The sequence below is a fragment of the Epinephelus fuscoguttatus genome, linkage group LG1 (genome assembly GCF_011397635.1).
Source record: "Epinephelus fuscoguttatus linkage group LG1, E.fuscoguttatus.final_Chr_v1".
Taxonomy (NCBI): Eukaryota; Metazoa; Chordata; class Actinopteri; order Perciformes; family Serranidae; genus Epinephelus; species Epinephelus fuscoguttatus.
In genome coordinates this window covers 15070301-15091113 of record NC_064752.1, presented here as the reverse complement: position 1 = coordinate 15091113, position 20813 = coordinate 15070301, and the positions used below count along the sequence as shown (strand labels likewise).

The window sequence follows — 20813 nt, the reverse complement described above, 5'->3', positions numbered from 1 at the left end:
ACTCTGCAGGAACGAGGGGGGAAAGAGTGGGTCCCACTCTCCCCTCGCCACGTCAAACAGTGATTGGCTCCTGCAGGGTAAATCTCCTATCAGAGAGCTACCTATAATGCCTCACTCATCCCGGTGACGGAGGAGGGAGCAGGGAGAACAAAGCCAGGTGACCCCCACATTCAAAACACAGTGAGTTTCCTGCCTGTGTTTGTGTTTGTCTCTGTTTGTGTGCGCGCATGTGTAAGTTTGCTTGTGTGTGTGGGTACCTCTGGCATCTCTGGTTTCGTATGGGGTGTTAAATTACCCAATGAGAGCTTTAATAGAGCTAGAGACACTCTTGATTGTGAGTCTGGATGAGGGAGAGATTGAAGGGAGGAAGGGGGAGCAGAGCGGAGCTGCCGGGCAGGGTAGAGAGGGCACAGCAACTTCTGCAGAGCCGGGGACACGGGTGAGTGGTGCGGACATCTGCACACAGCTGGATATAAACTTTACACTTAATTGAAGAGACGTTTGCATGCATTTCTGGGTGTTTTTGATGCAATGTGGATCTGTTGTGTCTTTCGATGTTCGTTCAGTGGGGCGTTTTTTTGTAGCATGTAGCAACAAGAAGTTGCTCTTAGAAACAGAAGTGTCTGAGATAAAAGAGTGTCGATCTAACCGCGCTTTCCTGTCCTTTCTCTTGGACACAGTAACCTCTCTTTGCTGACATGGCGCAATCAATATATTTATTTTCTGCACAAGCCGTATCATGATGTACTCAGATAAGTAGATCCAATCCCATATCCTGGACTGTTACGTTATCTGCTACAGTGCGAGTGGAAAGAGAAGCAGATGAGTCTCTCTACGTGTGCAGGGCCCTCGGTGTCAAGTGGACACAGAGGTTGCAGCTTAAAAGCGTGTGTCGGGATTTGGTTACCTGTCCAAACCAGACAAATGGAATGATAAACAGCTACTTAGAGATAAAGTAAACGTGATGCTGATCGACTACCCAGGACAAGGTTGGGATTGATTAACCAAAACAGTAGTTAGAAACTGATGTTCTGACACAGGGAGTGAACGTGTTTCATCTGATGAGCTTCTGCTTTCAGTCTTAAGTGAAGGCTCAGATGTTTTTCCATTAGGAAATTAAACGGTTTTGTCGCACATGATCAGCAATAATAGTACCTATACCCCGTGTAAGCACTTTCACAGGCGAACTTGCAGAGCTTGTGTTTTATGTTCATGGGAGAGAATTGGGGGGAAAAATAACTGTACAAGCACAGTATCAGATGGCCGGTTCTCTGCTGATGCAAACACGAGCTGACAGAAAAATCTCTTTACTAAGAAAACTGTATTGCACTATTTAACAAAAAATATAACACAACTTTGCTTTTTTCCGCCCCCCCTCTACAGATTACTCAGTGGACTAAATCCAAACAAAATGCCTGAATGAGAACCAGGAGGAGGGAGGCCCTGCCTGGATCTTCAGTGTGGCACTGGTTGTGGTGTCCCCTCTGTCTCCTGCACTCCAACCAGGCTGATAGACGGAGCTGTGGCTAGCAACAAGACAGGCGATGGAGGTGCCGCTTGTTAATTTTGAAAACATGGATGATGTTGGTATCAACCTCGGGGACCCAAGTGACTCTGGGTACCCGACTTCGCCCCCCTCAGAGGCCCCCGATCAGAATCTTTTAACCCATCGTCTGAGTTCTCCTCACCAGTCGCCACACAGGGGTCGACGTGGGCATTCGTCCGGCCAGGAAGGGTTGTCACCGTCCACTCCCCCGACTCTGACCACCAAAGCAAACTCAAGCAGTGGCAGTTTGATCTCTAATCTGAAGCTCCTGATCAACAGTGAGTCTCCCACTGACAGCGTCTTCAGTAAGATGGCGAAGGATTGCTACGAGAATGAAGATTTGTTTGAAAAGCACTGCTTTGAAGAAAAAGACGAGAAAGTTGTCATCAATATTTCGGGCCTGATGTTCGAGACCCAGCTCAGCACCCTGAATAAGTTCCCAGAGACGCTGCTCGGAGACCCCTTGAAGAGGATAAGCTACTTCGATCCGATGAAAAATGAGTACTTCTTTGACAGAAACCGCCCGTCTTTTGATGGCATTCTGTACTACTATCAGTCAGGAGGGAGAATCCGCAGACCGGCCAACGTTCCCTTAGATGTTTTTGCTAATGAAATTGTTTTCTATGAGTTGGGTCATGAAGCGATGGAGCAGTTCCGCGAAGACGAAGGGTTTATTAAAGAGCCGGATGTCCTTTTGCCCACCAACGAACTCCAACGACAATTCTGGCTCCTGTTTGAATACCCAGAAAGCTCCAGCGCAGCTAGATCTGTCGCGCTGGTTTCTGTGTTTGTCATCGTCATTTCCATTGTCATCTTCTGCTTAGAGACTCTGCCAGAGTTCAGAGATGACAAGGACTTTCCCCCGGGTTTAACCCAACTCATCAACGGGACCCAAGATGGTTCTGCCCCTCATCCCGCCACAAAAGATGTGCTGGCGTACTTAACAGACCCCTTTTTCATTGTGGAGACTATTTGCATCATTTGGTTCTGCTTTGAAGTCGGTGTCCGTTTTGTGGTGTGCCCCAGCAAAAGTGATTTCTTCAATAACATCATGAACATCATTGACATAGTCTCTATTATTCCCTACTTTGTAACTCTTGGAACAGAGCTGGCTACGACCCCTGATGAAGACATGAACTCCAGTCAGAACATGTCCCTGGCAATCCTAAGAATTATCCGTCTGGTGAGAGTTTTCAGAATTTTTAAGCTCTCCCGACACTCAAAAGGGCTCCAGATCTTGGGGCAGACCTTGAAAGCCAGTATGAGGGAACTTGGGCTGCTCATCTTCTTCCTTTTTATAGGAGTCATCTTATTCTCAAGTGCCATCTACTTTGCAGAAGTGGATGAGCCCCAGACGCAGTTTGTCAGCATCCCCGACGGCTTCTGGTGGGCTGTGGTGACAATGACCACTGTGGGATACGGAGACATGTGCCCCATCACGATGGGAGGCAAAATGGTCGGCACCCTCTGTGCCATTGCTGGTGTCCTGACCATCGCCTTGCCCGTCCCTGTCATCGTCTCCAACTTTAACTATTTTTACCACCGTGAGACTGAGCAGGAGGAGAAGCATATTATGGATGCAGCGGCGGAGGCTGCCCAGAAAATGTCAGCTGCAAACAAGTATGGAAGCACACCCTCACTAAACAAAAGTAATGGCACCTGGCAGAATGAGAAAAATGGCACACACTGTTAGAGGAAGTATTTATACACATACAGGGGCGTGAAAAACACATGGACTAATCAAACATATCCAGTAGTGAGATGCACTGTGGTGATATCAGTTTCTTTCTCACTGTTTTGTACTCCAAACATGACAGCATTTTGTGCATATATGACAGTATTAATAGGCCCTGTGTGGTGAGACAGGCTTTACGCAAGTTGTCTGTCTGCTTGTGGATGTGTCAAAGTGCAATTAACACAACTCAGCAACTACTGTGTCAGTTAACTTTAATGAGAAGAACTGAAAGGTATAATTACCTCCTTCATTCAGTGCAATTTGAAGAAAAATGTGATGACTCATTTGTATTATAGACATTTCACCTTGAAATCGTAGATTGTTAGAGTAAATAGACGAGTGAAAAAGCAAAATAAGTTGTAAATTTACTCAAAATGTCCTTGAGAGTCTGTAAGTTTATCCCTCAATAGAAAAAAAAACGGTTGTGGTAGCATACTCGGAGCTCATGTTACTGTACATCACAGTTAGTCTCGTCATATTCAGCAAAACCGAGATAGGACCTGGCATGATTTTCAAGGGCAGACGAGTTTGTCCAGTGTAAGGCAAGAGGACACCGTCGCACACATTGTCTTATCAGCAAAGCTATAGTTGTGAATGCTCAGCCAGCAGCACTTCTCCATATAACACAGCGCAACAGTATCTGTGTGATAAATAGTTGGCATGTCTGCTTTTAGTCTCGTAGCTGCACAGTATCAATCTGCATTAACATTCAGTGTATTATAGAACATGCAGTAGTTGCATGCAGCTTTTAAAATCACAAGCTTTTATCTACGTGGTTCCACTTTTATTATTTGGCATTTTTTGCACCAGATTATCACCTTCAAACATGTTATTAAAAATGTGAATTTACCCTTTAAAGATCATATCAAGACATTGCACTGAAAGTTTTTTTCACTTTTGTTTTTCACTCGAGCACTTTTGGAGCTTTACGCCTCGTTTCCACATGGCTCTGTGCAGGTATATGAGTCAGCTGACGTGACGTTCATTCCTATGAGAACCTCCGTAATTTCCAAAATCTTCCTTCTAACTGGAACTTGCCTCCACTATGTTGAAAAAACAGATTCGAACAGACCATATCAACTGTGTCACAGGACGTTAGCATAAAGACAAATTAGCTAACAGGTTGATGGATGTAATGCAGCTCTATTTATACATGTTTTCTCAGTGAAAAGTTCATAGGCATGTTTGGCTAGCTAACACTGGTAGCATGCTAGCTGTGTAAGTGCATACATAGTGAATCATACGTCTTTTGACTAATATTTCATAAAACGGACTACACACTTGACAGGTGAGCTTCTCACTTACATGTCGCCATGCATAATTGGTCCTGTTCTTTTCTCTGTATTGCTCCATACACATATTCCACAAGTTTGGATGGAGGAAAAACACTCCAAATAAGCTGTTCTGTTATTTCTGCAATGGCGTTTTTACCAATCCATAAAGGGATCCCGTTTCTTGCATTGAACACTAATGCCCGGGCCACACTGCCTGCGTGAACAGTGCCTGACTGCAACCTCACTAAACTGCTGTGGCTTGCACAAATGTTTTTTTTTATTTATTATTTATTTATTTATTTAAGAAAAGGGACAGTGTGCATTAATCAATATTTTAACAAATGTAAATGCACCCAAATTGCTGAAAGGCTAGTTTTCATCAGCAGTCCCTTCACCAGCTGTCAGTGGCATCCTAGAAAAATTAAAAACAACAATACAATACAGCCTGTAAAACAGGTCAAAACATATGACATTACTATCACGTTTCAGTTAAATATTACACATATCAGTGTTCACATCTTTGGGTGTCAACAAGCAATTTCTTGGCATTAAATGAGTGATATGAGTGTGGTGTTCACATAGACAGTGCTGCTGCTGCTGTGCTGCTACAGAGCTGCCTGCTGCTATAACTACTGTAATTTTACAATTAAAAGCAGATACCCCACTCATTTATGGAGACGTGCGAGCCGCTGCATTGTAAAAGACACGGTCCTGCAAATATTTAGCAATAAAAAGACTTGTGTCAACAAATGAAAGAATTCTGTTGAATTTTGACAGTGTATTTTTGCTGAACACTGCACACATCACACTGGAAAATGGGCGAGATTCCCATTTCTCTTGATGTTCCACAGCTAAGCAGCAGCCGAGGCGCACCTGAGCAGAGCTGCTCATACAGGCAGTGTGGCTGCTCTTACCTGTTCACACGGGCACCGAAAAAATTACAAGAAGTTGCGTGACGCACATACACTGCTCACACAGGCAGTGTGACCTGGGCATAACTTATACACTATACTGAAAAACAGACACAAAACAAAACTGTGTGGAAACGAGGTGTTACGCCATCAACTGTTGGCAGGGAAAAATATTTCTAAGAGTGTACAGAAATGCGAGATAAGATATATATTTGTGATAAGACTGAGAGAATCAAGGAGAGGGCAAAGACAAGAAAACTTTGCACTCATGTTTTCAAACATTTCTCCATTTACCTTTGTTCTCTCATTTGTATTGCATGGCATAGTGTGCCGAAATGAGGTTCAACTCTTATTACCAGTTACTGAAAGTTTGACATATTTATTGTAGCTAAATATTATATAGTCTTTTAATCATATAGTGATGATCATTGTATTCCATGTGATAGGGAAAGCCAATACTTCAAATGGATTTGTCAAATGATGACAACAAATAACGTTTTTGTGTCTAATCAGGAAATTGGTTCTATATATGCATGCCACATTTCAATCTTGAAAATGTACTGTATGTGAGTTTATTATACATATAAATACAGCTCGTATAGAAACGGAAGTGGATGTAGTTGTAACACAACCAATGCCTTTCTAATAATCCTACAATATGCAATAATGATGACGTGTGGGTGGAAAAACAAAAATGTTGTGTTTTTCGCCCATGGAAAGAGCAATACCTGTAATTAATTAAAATGAAACGCAATAAGGTGACATCAGTTAGTCACGTTGTTACTCAGCACTTTACTATGTTATGAAGCACTTAATATTTGAGGACTGTTACTGTATGTGTCAACATTGTACAGTATACAGTGGCATAATGTTTTATTTATCCTGTAAAGAGTGCCTTTCATTAAACATGTATCCAAACTGTGTGAAGTTTCCCTCTGATGATTTTAATTTTCACTGGTGGGAGAAGTACTCAGATTGTTTACTTGAGTGAAAGTAGAAATACTGTAGCCTAAAAATACTCAATTACAAGTCTTGTACTCCATCCTGAATTTAAAAATGATACTGAAGTAAAAATACATGGTATTATCTGCAAAATGTACTTAAAATATAAAAAGTAAAAGTACTCATTACATTATTACATTATGGTAGAATATTATATTATTCTGTTTTTACCACTTACCAATACATTTAACAGCTTTTTAATAGTTTGTCAGTGGGACAGTTTTGGTGACGTGCATGCTGCCAGGTAGATCAGTAGTAAAGTACTGCATTATATTTGATAAGCACATAATTTGTTTTTATCAACCCATTCACCAGAAGAAATGTTTGCATTGTGCGTTTCTGCAAACCACTGATATGTTACATTTACTAATTTTTATGCAGCGTATACATTGAAACTTTTTGTTTCAACAATGCTGTGGTTAACTTGTTTTGGCACAAAAAACACTTGATAGATAGTGTGACAGATAATGTTTTGGATTAAAATACATGGTTTGTGGGGCACAATCCTGGTAAAAAAAAAAAAAAAAAAAAAACAGCAGGAAAAGCAGATAACTTTTTGTGCCACTTTACCGGCAGGAAACGCAGCCATGTCTCTGTAAAAAAAAGACAGCTTTTCTTGCCTCTGTATTGGCAAGAAACTCAGTGATGTCTCAGTAGAAAACAACTGCTTTTCATGCCACTTTACCAGCAGGAAATGCAGCACTGAGTGCATTTACATGGACAGTTTAATTCCCTTTTCATTTGGAATAAAAGTTCATTCCTCTTAAAAGTGATCTTGTAAACACCTAATTCGGAATGAAAATGGCCAATGCGATTGAAAATTCAATCCGATGTAAGGGGCTGGAATATTCCATTTCTAAGTCCGAATGAAAGAATTTCTCACACTTGTATACACTCATTCCTCATTAAGTTCATTCTGGTCTTTCTGCGCATGCTTGTTTCCTTGCCCTTCTGGCGCAATGACGTATAAAGCGCGTGCGACAAGATGGCAGCTTCTAAAAACAAGAGATGGTCCTGAGCGGAAACATTATTTTTAATTTCTACATAAGAAGACTCCTCAACAGACGAAGCATTAGCAGAACAAGGTTGTTGTCGTACTGCTGCTTCAAGAATATAAGCAAAACAAGCCCGAAAAAGGCACTAAGAACGGCATCGTCAAGCATCTTGTTATCCGGAGCGAGGATAACAAGAGGATAACAGAATGCCACTGTCCTGGCAGGAAACCCAGCCATGTCTCAGTCAAGAACAACCACTTTTGTGCTACTATACCTGCAGGAAATGCAGCAGTCTCTGTAAAAAAATAAAATAAAATAAAATAAAATAAAAAAAGCACAACCACTTTTCGTGGCACTATCCCTGCCAACTGGTCGTTACAAAACACCCATGACTGGAACCCAAAATGCAGATGAAAACACAGCAATGACTTCCTTCAACACAAACAGTTTTGTTGTTTATTGGTCTCGAGCAGTGGTCTACAGCTTGGCAGCCATCTTGCTCATATAGTCCATCACCTCAAATGCTGATATGATCAGTATGAAATGTGCAATTGTAACGTAGTCATGGTTTGCAGAAACACACAATACCAACATCTTCTGGCAACTGGACTGGTTTTTATATTTAACAAAGTAACTAGTAACTGTTAAACAAATGTAATAGAGTAGAAGTATAAAGTAGACATAAATGGAAATACTCAAACGCAAGTACCTCTTAATTGTTCTTGAGTACAGTACTGGAGTGAATGTACTTTCTCTGCTCATTTCTAGGATGAACTGTACTTGTGATATCAAGCAAAATGTAAACTTTATCCTCTGCTCAACAATAATAGTGAAGAATGGAGGTGTAAGTGTCAGTGTATGGCTGCAGGGCTGAATACTCATTATCACCTCATGTTAGCTGTTATTAACGCCTTCTCACTGTTGGTTCTCTGCACTGATATCATGACAGCATCCCTCTCTCTCTTCCTCTCTGCCTTTAACTCTGTCCCAAACCTCTCCCCAGTGGGCCCAACGTGTCGCATCACAAGAGGGGAAAAAAGAGCCGGGTTTATGTTTTTATATATGTAATACATATATCTGGTGTGGTGATGTAGATGGCAGAGCGGAGGAGCAGACGTTCTCTCTCTGTGTGTTCTGTAACAAGCCTGTTATCTAATTAAGACATGAGTAGGATACAGCCCGGCTAAAAATAGATGATGGGAAGATCAAAAAGGATTATCAAATCACGCAGAAATGCAACAGATGGAAAGCTGACATACTGAGGAGTTTTTGTTGTTGTCAGGGATATCGATCAGATTAGCGTTTTCTTTTTATTAGCACAACTCTTATCTCGATGGAAAATTCTAGCGCCGTGAGCTTGACAATGCCTTTGACTGAGATGGCTTCAAAAGCAAAAGCACCAAATTAAATATGCAGACCAAATGAATCATTTATAAGATTATCTATCTTGGCCTCCGAGGCTGAGAGCTGGCTGTTTCATTTGATGCTTTACTGTCCCAAACAGTTACATCAAGGAAATGTTCCCGGGCAGTATGTTAAGACAATGTCTCAGTTTGATCTGTGGATACATTGTGCTTTCTCTTCCCTCAGTAAAATGAAGCTGTCGGGAGTCTTGCTGAAACATACTGGCTGTGTTTTTGCAGTGTGTCCAGAGGCCCGCTCCTGTTGTCACTAGTTAACGGTCAGGTCAGCGGGCCGCCCTTCTGCCCCGCTGATCACTGATTGTACGGTGATACCCCAAAGACGAGTCCTGATAGCATTTTAGCATTTAACAGACAGGTGGCTCTGGCAAGGTCAAAGCCAACGTGAGGCCGTCATTTATAATTCATCGGGTGTTCCATGAGGAGATCACATCCATCGTGGCCTTTGATAAAGAATCACCCTCATGAAATCCATGCAAAGACCAGCAGAGTGTCCGATCACGGTGACACAGCAGACTGTACTGCAACCCTTAATGGATCTAAAAATATCCCTTTTGCATGACTCTTTAAGTTAGTGATGAGCTGTGTCCCTCTCCTTTAAGGGGAAACAATGGACAGGCCTCACACGAAAGCTCAAACAGTGAGACTCATATCAGCTGGGTTGGGTTACTGTTCTGTCAGCAGACACGTTATAAGCCAACTTCAGACCTGCACAGACAGCAGCGCTGTGTACTGTAGTTCACGCCCTCCAGAGGGCAAAGTCACTTGGAACTGGGCGGCTTGTGTTTGTATTAAATCCCTCCAAAGTCTCCTGTTTCTTTCAGTGACGGTAACTCTCCTGGACGCAGGACAAGAGCGCACGGTGGCATCGGGCTGGATCACCTCTGCCGTGACCTTGCCATTGCATTTTTGATCAAAGTGCGAACGCAGTGTTGCTTCGGAGCACAGCGGGGTGTAATATTGAGTGGCACAGCAATCCTCATGGGTTTAATATTGATCAGCTGTGCTCACCTACAGTATTACTCGAGCCATTGATCCTGTGCCCTGACTTTGCTGACCAGGAGCCTTCAGACATGGGGTTTGCATTACTTTTATTGCTTCTTTGTTGACCACAGGGCGAAGATGATTAAATGGAAAAGCAAAAAGATCTTCACCAAAAGGGAAAGGGTGCATACAGGCAAGCACGCCGCATATTTTTGGCACAAGATAAATTAACCTTATGAGGTGCTCCATCTGCTCTCTCAGCACTGGAGAGGATGAAGGACGGACAGGTGGGAACACCCTGTGTCTTACTGGGGCTGATGGGAGACCAGGCATCCTGACACAGTGTGATAACAGTGGGATTTTAGCTGCATTTGCTTCGCCCATGCTGGAAATCCCTGATATCACTGAGTCATCCCGCACATCCTCCCAGTTATGACTGTCTCAAATTTCAAGATAACACATGAATCAACTTGAATACATCTCACAATATTATCTGGGTGATGGTTAAACAGTCAATTAGTCTTTTCCTCAGTTATCCCTTTAACAGATAAGGCTGGTGACATTATTTATTTTTCTTGTTGAACCACAAACCGCACAAAGAATTGATCCCACTAACATAATGAACATAATCCAGGCAGTGATAATGTTTGTCAGCAGAACATAATTAGGATTTATTAATATATGGATGTAATTTCCAGGAGAAAAAGTTTCCAAAGCTAAACCTTCCTCATTTCTCTGATACAACCCAACCCAATCACCAGTCCAAATGTTTGAATTGTACATTTCTGCAAACCACAGATGCATTACATCTGTATGTTTTTATGTAGCGGATACGTTGCTACTTTACATTTTGTTGTGTTTCAGCAGCGCTGTGGTTAAGTTTTAACTCTCAAAAATCCAGCATCAGTCGACAAGAAGTCACCGCCCCCGGGCAAAAAATGGTCTGGCCAGAACACCTCGTAAAACCACAACTCAACATTTTTAAACTTCTGTTTTTGTACGGATTAATTTAAAATATGTTATGTTAGTGGGAGCTGCTGATTTTGTTTTCCCTGCACCAAGTCTTTACAGCATGCTAAGCTCAGCTAATCAGTTGTAGCTGTGGCCTTATATTCAATGGACCGCTGTGAGATAGGAATTAATCTTCTCATCTAACTTGGCTTAGAGCAGTTCCCAAAATGTTCAGCCACCTATTTAAAAGGAAACAATCAGTGTATTTCATTACACTAATTAAGGACATGAATGCAAACCAATGAAATAAATATTTTATTAGTGTTTTGAAAGTTTGAGCCAGGTCATTGCATTTAGGGTTAGGAAAAGATCATGTTTTGGCTAAAATACTAGCTTTTGGTGGCACAATCCTGGCTGGAGATGCAGCAAAGTCTCTGTGAAAACATGTTTTTCGTGGCACTATCCCCGCTGAAAAAACAGCAACAGGTCGCTAAAAATTACCCACTTTGGTGGCTAAAATAGCTCCTGAAAATGATGAACAATGACCCGCTAAAAAACAAAAATGCTTTTGCTGTTTGTTGCTCTTGAAAAGTAGTCTGCAGTGGTCTGAAGCTTGGCAGGCGTCTTGTCTAGGTGTCACACCATCCACCAGTCCCGCTACCTCTCTGTAACAAAATCAGCTCATATACTACGTCATTTTGGAAACGGTTGATATGATATGTATGAAATGTACAAATGTAAAGTATTCATGGTTTGCAGAAACATACATTGCCAATATTTTCTTCTGGTGACTGGGTTGTGAAAAGAGTTGGTCTTGTTCTGAAGTCATAGAAATCTGGCGCTTGGGCAGTGAAAGTCTCAGAAACCAAAGAAAAAAGGCGTCCCTTAACGTCTGCATGATACATGGCCAGTCGCCATTATAGTTTAAAGGTGCCCGGCATCTTGGGGTGGTGGATGGGTCCAACAAACATCGACTTTCACCCAAGAGAGCAGTGTTTGTGTCCCATAAATTCTAAAGCCAAACCCTGTTCTTTTTTCCTAAACCTAACCAGGTGCTTTTGTTGCCTAAATCCAACCATGTGTGTTTGTTGTTGAAGGAAAAAGAAAAAGTCAATTTGCGGTAGTGCATTTATTTTGAAAGAGACTGTATATAAACAGCAAATTTCCTGTGAAAACTGAAGTGTATTTTGAAAGAAGAGAACTTGACACGGTGTCCCAGAACATTAACACCCTGGTGCGTCACCATCCTGCTGCTGTGAATACTCACAAATCCCTGACTGAAAATAGTCCCCAACAAACACTGTGTATGTCTGTTTGACAAACCTTTGCAAAAATCTACACTGCTCAGCTGTTCCTCAGCCCTTTTTAAAAATGAAGTTATGACCTGATTTTTAAAGAGGTTTCAAACATATTCAGTGATGGAGTCAGAGAAGACATTTGTTGGTTTCAGTCTTTTATGAGATCTGTTGACGGTTATTACAAGCTCCATCATTTGTCAGTTATCAGAGAGGACAGATACAGGCGTGTTCTGTATTTGCATTACATTTCAAATTTGAGATTGACATTTCACCAGCTGTTCATTTCTGCATTTATTGGCGATGTTTCAGATGTTGTCAGGAAATATAAAACCATGCTACACATTAACAGATGCCCTCGTGTTCTCTCCTCTTGGTGATGTGACAAGAAGCTCCTGTGATCCTGATTGAGAGTTCGTGGCAGACGGACTTTGTTCCTTAAAACTTCAATTATTTAAAAGACATTTTGGTCATTTTTAATAATTCAGAGTGAATAATTCACTCTGAAGCGTCGATGGTTTTAGCGCCTCATTTGACAGAATTTCACCACATTCAACACGCTGTGCTCTCGGCTCAGCAGCACTGCTCTCCATTATGAAACCAAACTTAATGTATTCAGGGTCATATTTTCTCACCACACGCTTTGGGGCTTTTACTGGCACGGGGGTCGTCTCCCACTTTTTCCATCTAAAAAACTGATCTATTCTGTGTCACTGGGCAACATTAGCTAGGACAGTGGGTGTGTTTTCATTCACTAATTTTTATGCACATTTTCAGTTTGTGCAGAAAAAACCTAGGCGTAAATGCCAAAAATGTAAAAATGAAATCTTGTAATAACTGCAGTGAAGATTTTTATGCTTGGGGGAGGTGGAGAAGTTGGTGTATCAATAAAAGGTAAAAGTGCAATGGAAGTAGATTCAGCAAATAAATGATGACATACCATTATTGCATAGGCCACTGCAAGCCATGGATACACAAGATGAATTGGATACACCATTGTGGGCGAGGCTCGTTAATTCCTATGAAAGTTGGTCAGTGGGGCATGAGGCCAAAAAAAGACAAGACTGCTGCGTGTAAAATAACCCAGATGATCGGCTCTGCCTCGGCACTGTGTGGCCCACAGAGCAGATGCACGAAAAGACTTCCGCTGGCCGAGCCAGCTACTTCCTGTTAGAATGGACAGAATGATTCGATCAGGTGGCTCTTCTAGACTTTGCAAATGTTATCGGATTGAATGGTTCAAATCCCAACAGTGAAACAAGTAATTTCAAGAAGGAATACAGATGTCCATCCATCCATCCATTTTCATCCATCCATCCATCCATTTTCATCTGCTTATCCAGGGCTGGGCCGCTGGAACAGCAGGCCAAGCAAAGCACCCCAGACGTCCCTCTCCCCGGGAACGCTTTCCAGCTCCTCCTGGGGGACCCCAAGGTGTTCCCAGGCCAGACAAGATATGTAATCCCTCCAGCATGTTCTGGGTCTGCCCCAGGGCTTCCTACCAGTGGGACGTGCCTGGGACACCTCCAGCGGGAGGCGCCCAGGAGGCATCCTAGTCAGATGCCCGAACCACCTCAACTGACCCCTTTCGATGCGAAGAAGCAGCGGCTCTACTCCGAGCTCCCTCCGGATGTCCAAGCTCCATCTGGAATACAGACATCTCTTTCAACATGTAACTCTTTGGAAAAAAGTTTTCTTTGGGCCACATGGCATCACCTGACAGATGTAATTCCAGTGTTTGGCCACCTCAAAAAATTGGCTTCAAAGCGCGGCGCACTTCCTGAGGCCTGCTGCAAGCTTTCTCCATCATCTCTGGAGGCAGCTATGTATGCACACAGGGCTGTTAGCAGAACTCTACCAAGAGTGTACAGCTGTAATATTAGTCGTAAAACACTCTCAATTTCTATTATCTAATGTGCTCTCTGTTATACTACATCTATTACTTTCCTTTGTTTCCTTCCTTGTTCTGCAGTGGTATGATGGCACCTGGGTGGGAAGTTAGCACTTATCTTGATTAACCAGCTCCCAATATTTGCACAACAGAAGTGGTTGGACAAGTGCATAAATTTGTGTTTTCTGTAACTGATTTTATAAAAATTAGGTTAGAATTTGCACTGCATTTGGATGGAAACCCAACCATATCAGTTGTATCTACCTAATGATTGATGCCAGTGATATCCAAACATAACTTTGAAAGTTCGCTTTTTAATTTTACATTTATTTAAAAAAAAATATGTGGATTCTTTGGCTTATTTAAATATAAAAATAATTAGCTCTGTAAATTACCAAAAACTTTCATTTATAATTGAATCTAATTTGTCAGTACCTCCTCAGCCCCATGGGATGGCGCTCTGAGGCCCATCAGTGTCCAGCTCTCAGTATAAATGAAATATACCATTATAACTGATATTATAGTAAATCAATACAGCACTTAGGGTTCATTGTGCACACAGGTAATTAATAATTTTAGATGTAGAGGCTGCATTAATGGAGCCATTGTATTCCCCAGTATCCACCTGAGTATGCTTTGTTAGCTCAGTTCTACTCTGCCTGCCACACCATCTATCATCTTAAGATTGGAGAGTGGAGTCCCTCGACAGAGAGGGCGAGCAATGATTCAAGGAGATGAAGATTTATGACAGGTAACTGCACGGTGACTGCTCCGCTGCAGTGCGTCAGCCCTGGAGGTCAATGGCCAGACTTTGTGGGACGAAACGTGAGTCTCACATTTGTCCTGCTTAGCACCCATGAAAAATGAAGAAGGTGACCTGAGTATCACCCGGGATCAGACAGCGTTGCCTTTAGGTGAACACAGGCTGCGCTTCACATCTGGGACAGCCAGAAATGTTAACGACAATGAGATTAGAGAGGCGGTGTGGGTGTGCCAAGAATGTGGGTCATCCAGCTGTAGTGCATTACAGAGATGAATCAGGAACATTACACAGACAATTACCGTAATTATATTAACAATGGGAAGATGACTGTCCATTAACCAAAGGAAAAGTCTCCAGAATAAAGATCCATTGATTCAGACTTGAGTATTTAGGAGGTCTGATTCACTGTATTGTTATTGTACCTAGATTACACATTTACACGGCAACTCGTGTGTTCAACTTCTGTAAAGATAACTGTTTGAAAACCTCAAAATCGGGAGAGTCAAGGCAAGAAGTATTGAGCAATATTGCAACATAAAACACACCTCATTACATGTTAAAGGGACAGTTCACATCAAAATCAAAAACACAGTTTCTCTCTTACCTGTAGTGCTATTTATCATCTTGATTGTTTTGGTGTGAGCTGCAGAGTGTGTCCGCTTTCTCTCCTATATAATGGAACTAGATGGCACTCAGCTTGTGGTGCTCAAACCCCCCAAATTTCATTTGAAAAACTCAACATCAGTAGCCATGTTTGCATCAGCCTGTTCAGATGTGCATCTAGAAGTATTGCATCGGAAAATTATGATGGAAACGCCAAAATTCAAATTCAAATCTCCTGATTCGCACAAACTAAAATGCGTTCGCTTTAGCCGGGTTTTAGTTGATTTGAAAAAATGTTGATTCGCAAAACGGGGGATGGAAACAATTATGTTTGAATTAAGTCTGACGTAGCGCACCTCTCTCCATGGTGATATCCTCACTCCGGGTCGGGAAGGCGGTAATGCATTTACAAGCTGGTTGCCAACCACTAGAAAACGTAGAAGAAGAAGAATGCGAGACTTGTTTTGTTTCCGGTTCTGCGGAGTTCGTGCAAGTTCGTAGTTTTCACCAAAGTCCGTACATTTAATGGAAACACAGGATTCGTATTTCTTTTAATGTGCATTTCCCAATGATTCAAATCACTTTTGGATGGAAACATAGCTAATGTCTCTTTCCAAATATCATGATCCGATTACTCAAGATAATCCACAGATCTTGTTGTGAGAAGCTTGGTATAATAACTATTTTCTCTCTACCAAATTACACCCTCCAACTGTATCAACATGCAGAAGGAAGTGTGCATCTACAAATGGATGAGAGGCTTGTGCTTCTGACAGCGCAAGATGTAAACATTAATGGCGTCCTCCTCTGGTGGTGAGCTGTAACATAAGCTGGTTCAGTGGTGCTAGGTGAGCTAGTAGTAGATGCATGCTTCCTTCTGCATGGTCTTTCATGCAGGAACCATTTCCTGTCTACCGAACAACACCTGTAAACTGTATCACCATGCAGAAGAAAGGCCGAGGAGGATGCCATTAATGTTTACATCTCACAGTGTCACAAGCACGAGCCTCTCATCCAAAAGTAGATGCTTTCTTATGTGCCATGATACAATTACAGTCGGTGGGTGTAGTTTGGTAGAAAGAAAACAGTTCCTACATGAAACTGCTCACAACAAGGTCTGTGGATTATCTTGAGTAACCAGGTCATGATTTCTGGAAAGAGACATTGCTGTTGAGTTTTTCAAATGTATTTTTAGCACTTTGAGCATCACAGGCCGAGTGCCATCTAGTTCCATTATATAGGAGAGAAGGCAGACATCTCTACGGCTGATATCTCCAACACTCTGCAGCTCACACCAAAACAATCTAGACTGATAAATAGCTCTACAGGTGAGAGGAAAAATATGTGTTTGTGATTTTGAGGTGGACTGCCCCTTTAAAGTCCTGCTTTGAAAATGTCACTTAAGGTAAAAGTATTTAAGTATTATTAGTAAGAGTTTCAGTGCTCGTGCTTGAGTGTTTTTGCTGATGCATTTGTGTGTAAGTATCATTTTTTGTTGTAGCTGGTCAAGGTCAAGCTTATCTTTACCATTTTATATACTGTTAGGTCGAATGATCTATAACGATGTGTAATGTTTTATATGCTAATCATTTGTTTTGTCTGTGAATCCTGATCTGTAAGCAGCTCTCAAATACATGTGCTGGAGGAAACAGTGCAGTATTTCCCTCTGAATTGTAGTGTAGTAGAAGCATAAAGTACCGTAACAGCATTAAATGAAAATACTCTATTAAAATGTAGTTATAATCCTGCTCTGCCTGCAGGAACACAATAGTGACATGTTTGATAATTCATGGGGACAGGACTGGATGTTATGTTGTGTCATAGAGACAACACTGTTTCACACAGTGTTTAGAGTGACACCCTGTGGCCTTACTGTGGTACTACACTAAAACAAACTGCTGGAAGGTTCTCACCAATTTGTTTGCTTTGGTTTAAATTTGTTGGCTCACATAAGCATGAAACAGATAGAGATTAATTTTCTAGGACAATTATACATATTTTATCTGTTTCTCTCAACCTAGAACAAGTGAGGGGGTTTGTGAAACTAAAGCTGAAAAAAAGCTGACTGAATGACACTTCTTCTTCTCGGTGTAGATATTGGAATGGATGTGGAAAGACAGGTAAGGTAAGGTAAGGTAAGGTAAGATAAGGTAAACTTAAATGTCCTGAAGGTGCAATTTGAGACATGGACAGTAGTCTTGAGGACAACAAAACACACAGTATCCAGTATCACACACTGTCAGGGGTAGCATGGACATAAAGGGTCACTGCTGGTTAAGATAAGCAACAGCAGATGGGACAAAAGATGATCTGTAAAGCTTTGTGCTGCATTTAGGGAGGCTAAACTCAGTGTCTGAAACTCAGCATCTGAAACTCAGCATGAAGGGGATGTTGAGATGTTGTCAGTCATTTGTGTTTGAGATGAATAACAATCTCAATTCGATCAACTTCGTCCGTCACTTCACCCACAAATGAACGGATTTTTTTTTTTTTGTGATTAACATTTTTATTTTCATTGTTTCAACAATACAATAGGAACAGTAACCCCCCTCCCCCAACAAACAAACCCTTCCCAAGCCACCACCATCCATGCTGATCCCTTTCTGGTTACCAACATCAACCATTGTGCTCCTTCATGTACAGCTATTACAGCTACACAGCCTGCATCAATGTAGACAAAACACAAAATAACTATAACAAAATTAGACACAGAAAATGACTCCAAACAAGGTTAATACAGCACAAAGTAATCACTGCATTAAAGAGTTAATTGGTAAACAAATGAAAAAATAAAAGTAATAATAGCTGAATAAAATGCAAACACATAAGAAGCACTATTCTGTATTTACTCACAATAATGAAAACTTGCATCTCTCCACCATCCAACCCCTTTCAGGAACCCTTTAAAAATTTCATGTATTTGCCCCACTTTGCTTCATATAGATCCAATCTACCCAGTTGTTTATATGACATTTTTTCAAATGCTGCAACTCGTGCCATCTCTACAGCCCACTCTTGAAGAGAGGGAACCCCCTCCGTCTTCCATCCTCTGATAAGTATTTATCTACAAATGAACAGATTTACAAAGTTATGGTCAAACTAGACTCCGTATGTTCAACAGTCACAGCCACATTTTTTGGCATTGACAAATTAATAGATCCCTAAAGAATGCCTGGTCTCCCGACCAACTTAAAAATAATTTCCTGGAATGTCTCCCAATTTGATATATAAATGTAAACCTTTGTTACACACCCCTTTTTCACAATGTAAAATAGTTACAGAAAACTTATAGGGTATACACTGGAGGCTCACAGTGATCAAACTGCTGTCATCTCCCTTGACAGGTCAAAGAAAAAGAAGCTGTTTTGTTAACTCTAAACTCAGCTGTGACTGGAACTGGACAACTAACCGGTAATGTTGGTTTCAGTCACATAAAGCGTCTCAGGTTTCCAGTAAACAAGTCAGATAAGAGATCATAGATTACTCATGAAGTCATATGCACTGGTCATAAATGCGGTTTATTGATAGGGAAATAAGCAGACGGACAGAAACCTTTTGCCTATGAAAATAGTTTTACTGTAATAAGAATCACTTCCTGGAAATCTTTGACAGCTCTATTTATTTTGTGTCGGGCCAATCACAGCTCACGCAGGGAAAAGTAATGATGTGGAAACCTGGGAAAACTGTCGGAGGTGAGTCATGACAGCTCTGCCTGGTAACTGCCACGTTGCTCGTGGTCAATGATTCACTAAATTACAAAGGTGAAAATGATGAGGAATTTATTTGGGTCGTCAATACGGCCTAGAGAAAACGATATTACATCATATTCAATATAACCATCGAAACTACTGACAGAAGAATATACAGAATATCTGGGTATGAAGTTGCAGATGGGGAAAAATCCATGATAATAATAATAATGATAATTATATATTTTAGAGCTGAAACAATTAGTTGATTGACAGTAAATGAATCTGTAACTACAATAATGAGCACACTTGGACAGCTGGACAAAACAAAATATTTAATTTTTTGTGCAATTTTCATCATTTCCACCAAAAAAAAAAGGATTAATCAAAAAAATGACAGATTAATCAATAATAGTTGCACCCCTACTTGTATCCTCATTATTACATACTAACACACACACACACAAATAAAAGTATGTTTATGATTGTTGTGTCCTCCAAGCATAACTCAACACACAAAATCAATGTAAAAATGCAAGTAAATACGTTTATAAAATACAGCGCCTTTCATAGAACATGGTCACAAAGTGCTTCACAGGAAAAAAGTTAAAAATAAGACCCTCATGAACTGGATGGTGGAAAAAGGGGGAGGCATTTCAAATATTTTTTTAAAGCACTGGGGAGAGACTTGTGTTTTTTTATTTTGGCTAAGGGAAGGGGCATACAGTTTTAAATGGTTGTGTTTTGTATTTATTCTACCGCTGATTTTTAAAGAAAACATGCCTTCCGAACCCGCCTGTTTTCTTTAAAAAACTGACAATATTACAGCATTTGTTACAGCCAGAAACTGTAAAAACAGTAATTATCGTTGAATTTTCAAATTTCTGATTTTTGCTGGACACATCATCACACTTCCATCAAGAAAACAGAAATAGTGACATTTATTTGAAATCACTTTATTCTGCATCTCATTTAAAATTTGGCCAAAAATAAACCATTTGCACGAGCTAACCAGCAGCATGCACGACAAGAGTGAAAAGCCAAGGCTTTTTCTAACCTTAAGATTTTGTCTTCAACTTTAAACTTTTAACCTTCAAAGATCAAAGTTTAAAAAGTCTAATAACTAATTTATGGTGAAGGGTCAAGGAAAAAATACTTGTAGCTTCGAGGAGGGTCAAAAAATATAAAACGGAGTCACACCCCCGCCACCCCCCTCCTCTGATAAATAAAGAACAGTCCCTAATAAGAAACCACCAATAAAAAATAAGCAACAACATTTTACAGTGTGTATCCCAAACATAGCCTGGCCTCTTATTGCTTTTAATGACACTTTGTTCCTTCCGCACCTCCTTTGGTCTCCCTGTCTAATTTGTTTCATTTGTTTAAAGTGAGTAAAGTATATTCAGCACTATACATAAATACTATTTCCAGCAAGTTTAAGTTTAAGTTAAGTTTATTTACTTTATTAATCCCCCTGAGGAGAAATTCAATGTTTTCACTCTTGCTTGTCAATTACACACAGGTCCGAAAGACACACATGCACAAACAGGACCTATACATGCACAAAGTGGAGAGAGATGTCAACAACAAGGTCCCTAAATGTTTAAAGTCAGACATAAAACACGTAACATGAAATCAATAACATATAATCTGTCACTGTGCATTAAGTAACATCTGAAAGTCCCTTTTGTTTTCGTCAGTTTCATATTTAATAATAGAGTATTCCACGGAGCAACAATTAGTCTGTGTTTAA

At 40.9% G+C, this 20813-nt stretch overlaps 1 protein-coding gene across 1 annotated transcript; it reads left to right on the top strand.

Moving 5' to 3' along the window:
* The first annotated feature begins 344 nt into the window (after positions 1 to 344).
* LOC125890344 (potassium voltage-gated channel subfamily A member 10) lies at positions 345 to 3378 on the top strand. Its single transcript, XM_049578929.1, has 2 exons — positions 345 to 439; positions 1384 to 3378. The coding sequence occupies exon 2, from the start codon at positions 1545 to 1547 to the stop codon at positions 3237 to 3239; it is 1695 nt and encodes a 564-aa protein (XP_049434886.1). The 5' UTR covers positions 345 to 439; positions 1384 to 1544; the 3' UTR covers positions 3240 to 3378.
* The last annotated feature ends 17435 nt before the right edge of the window (positions 3379 to 20813 follow it).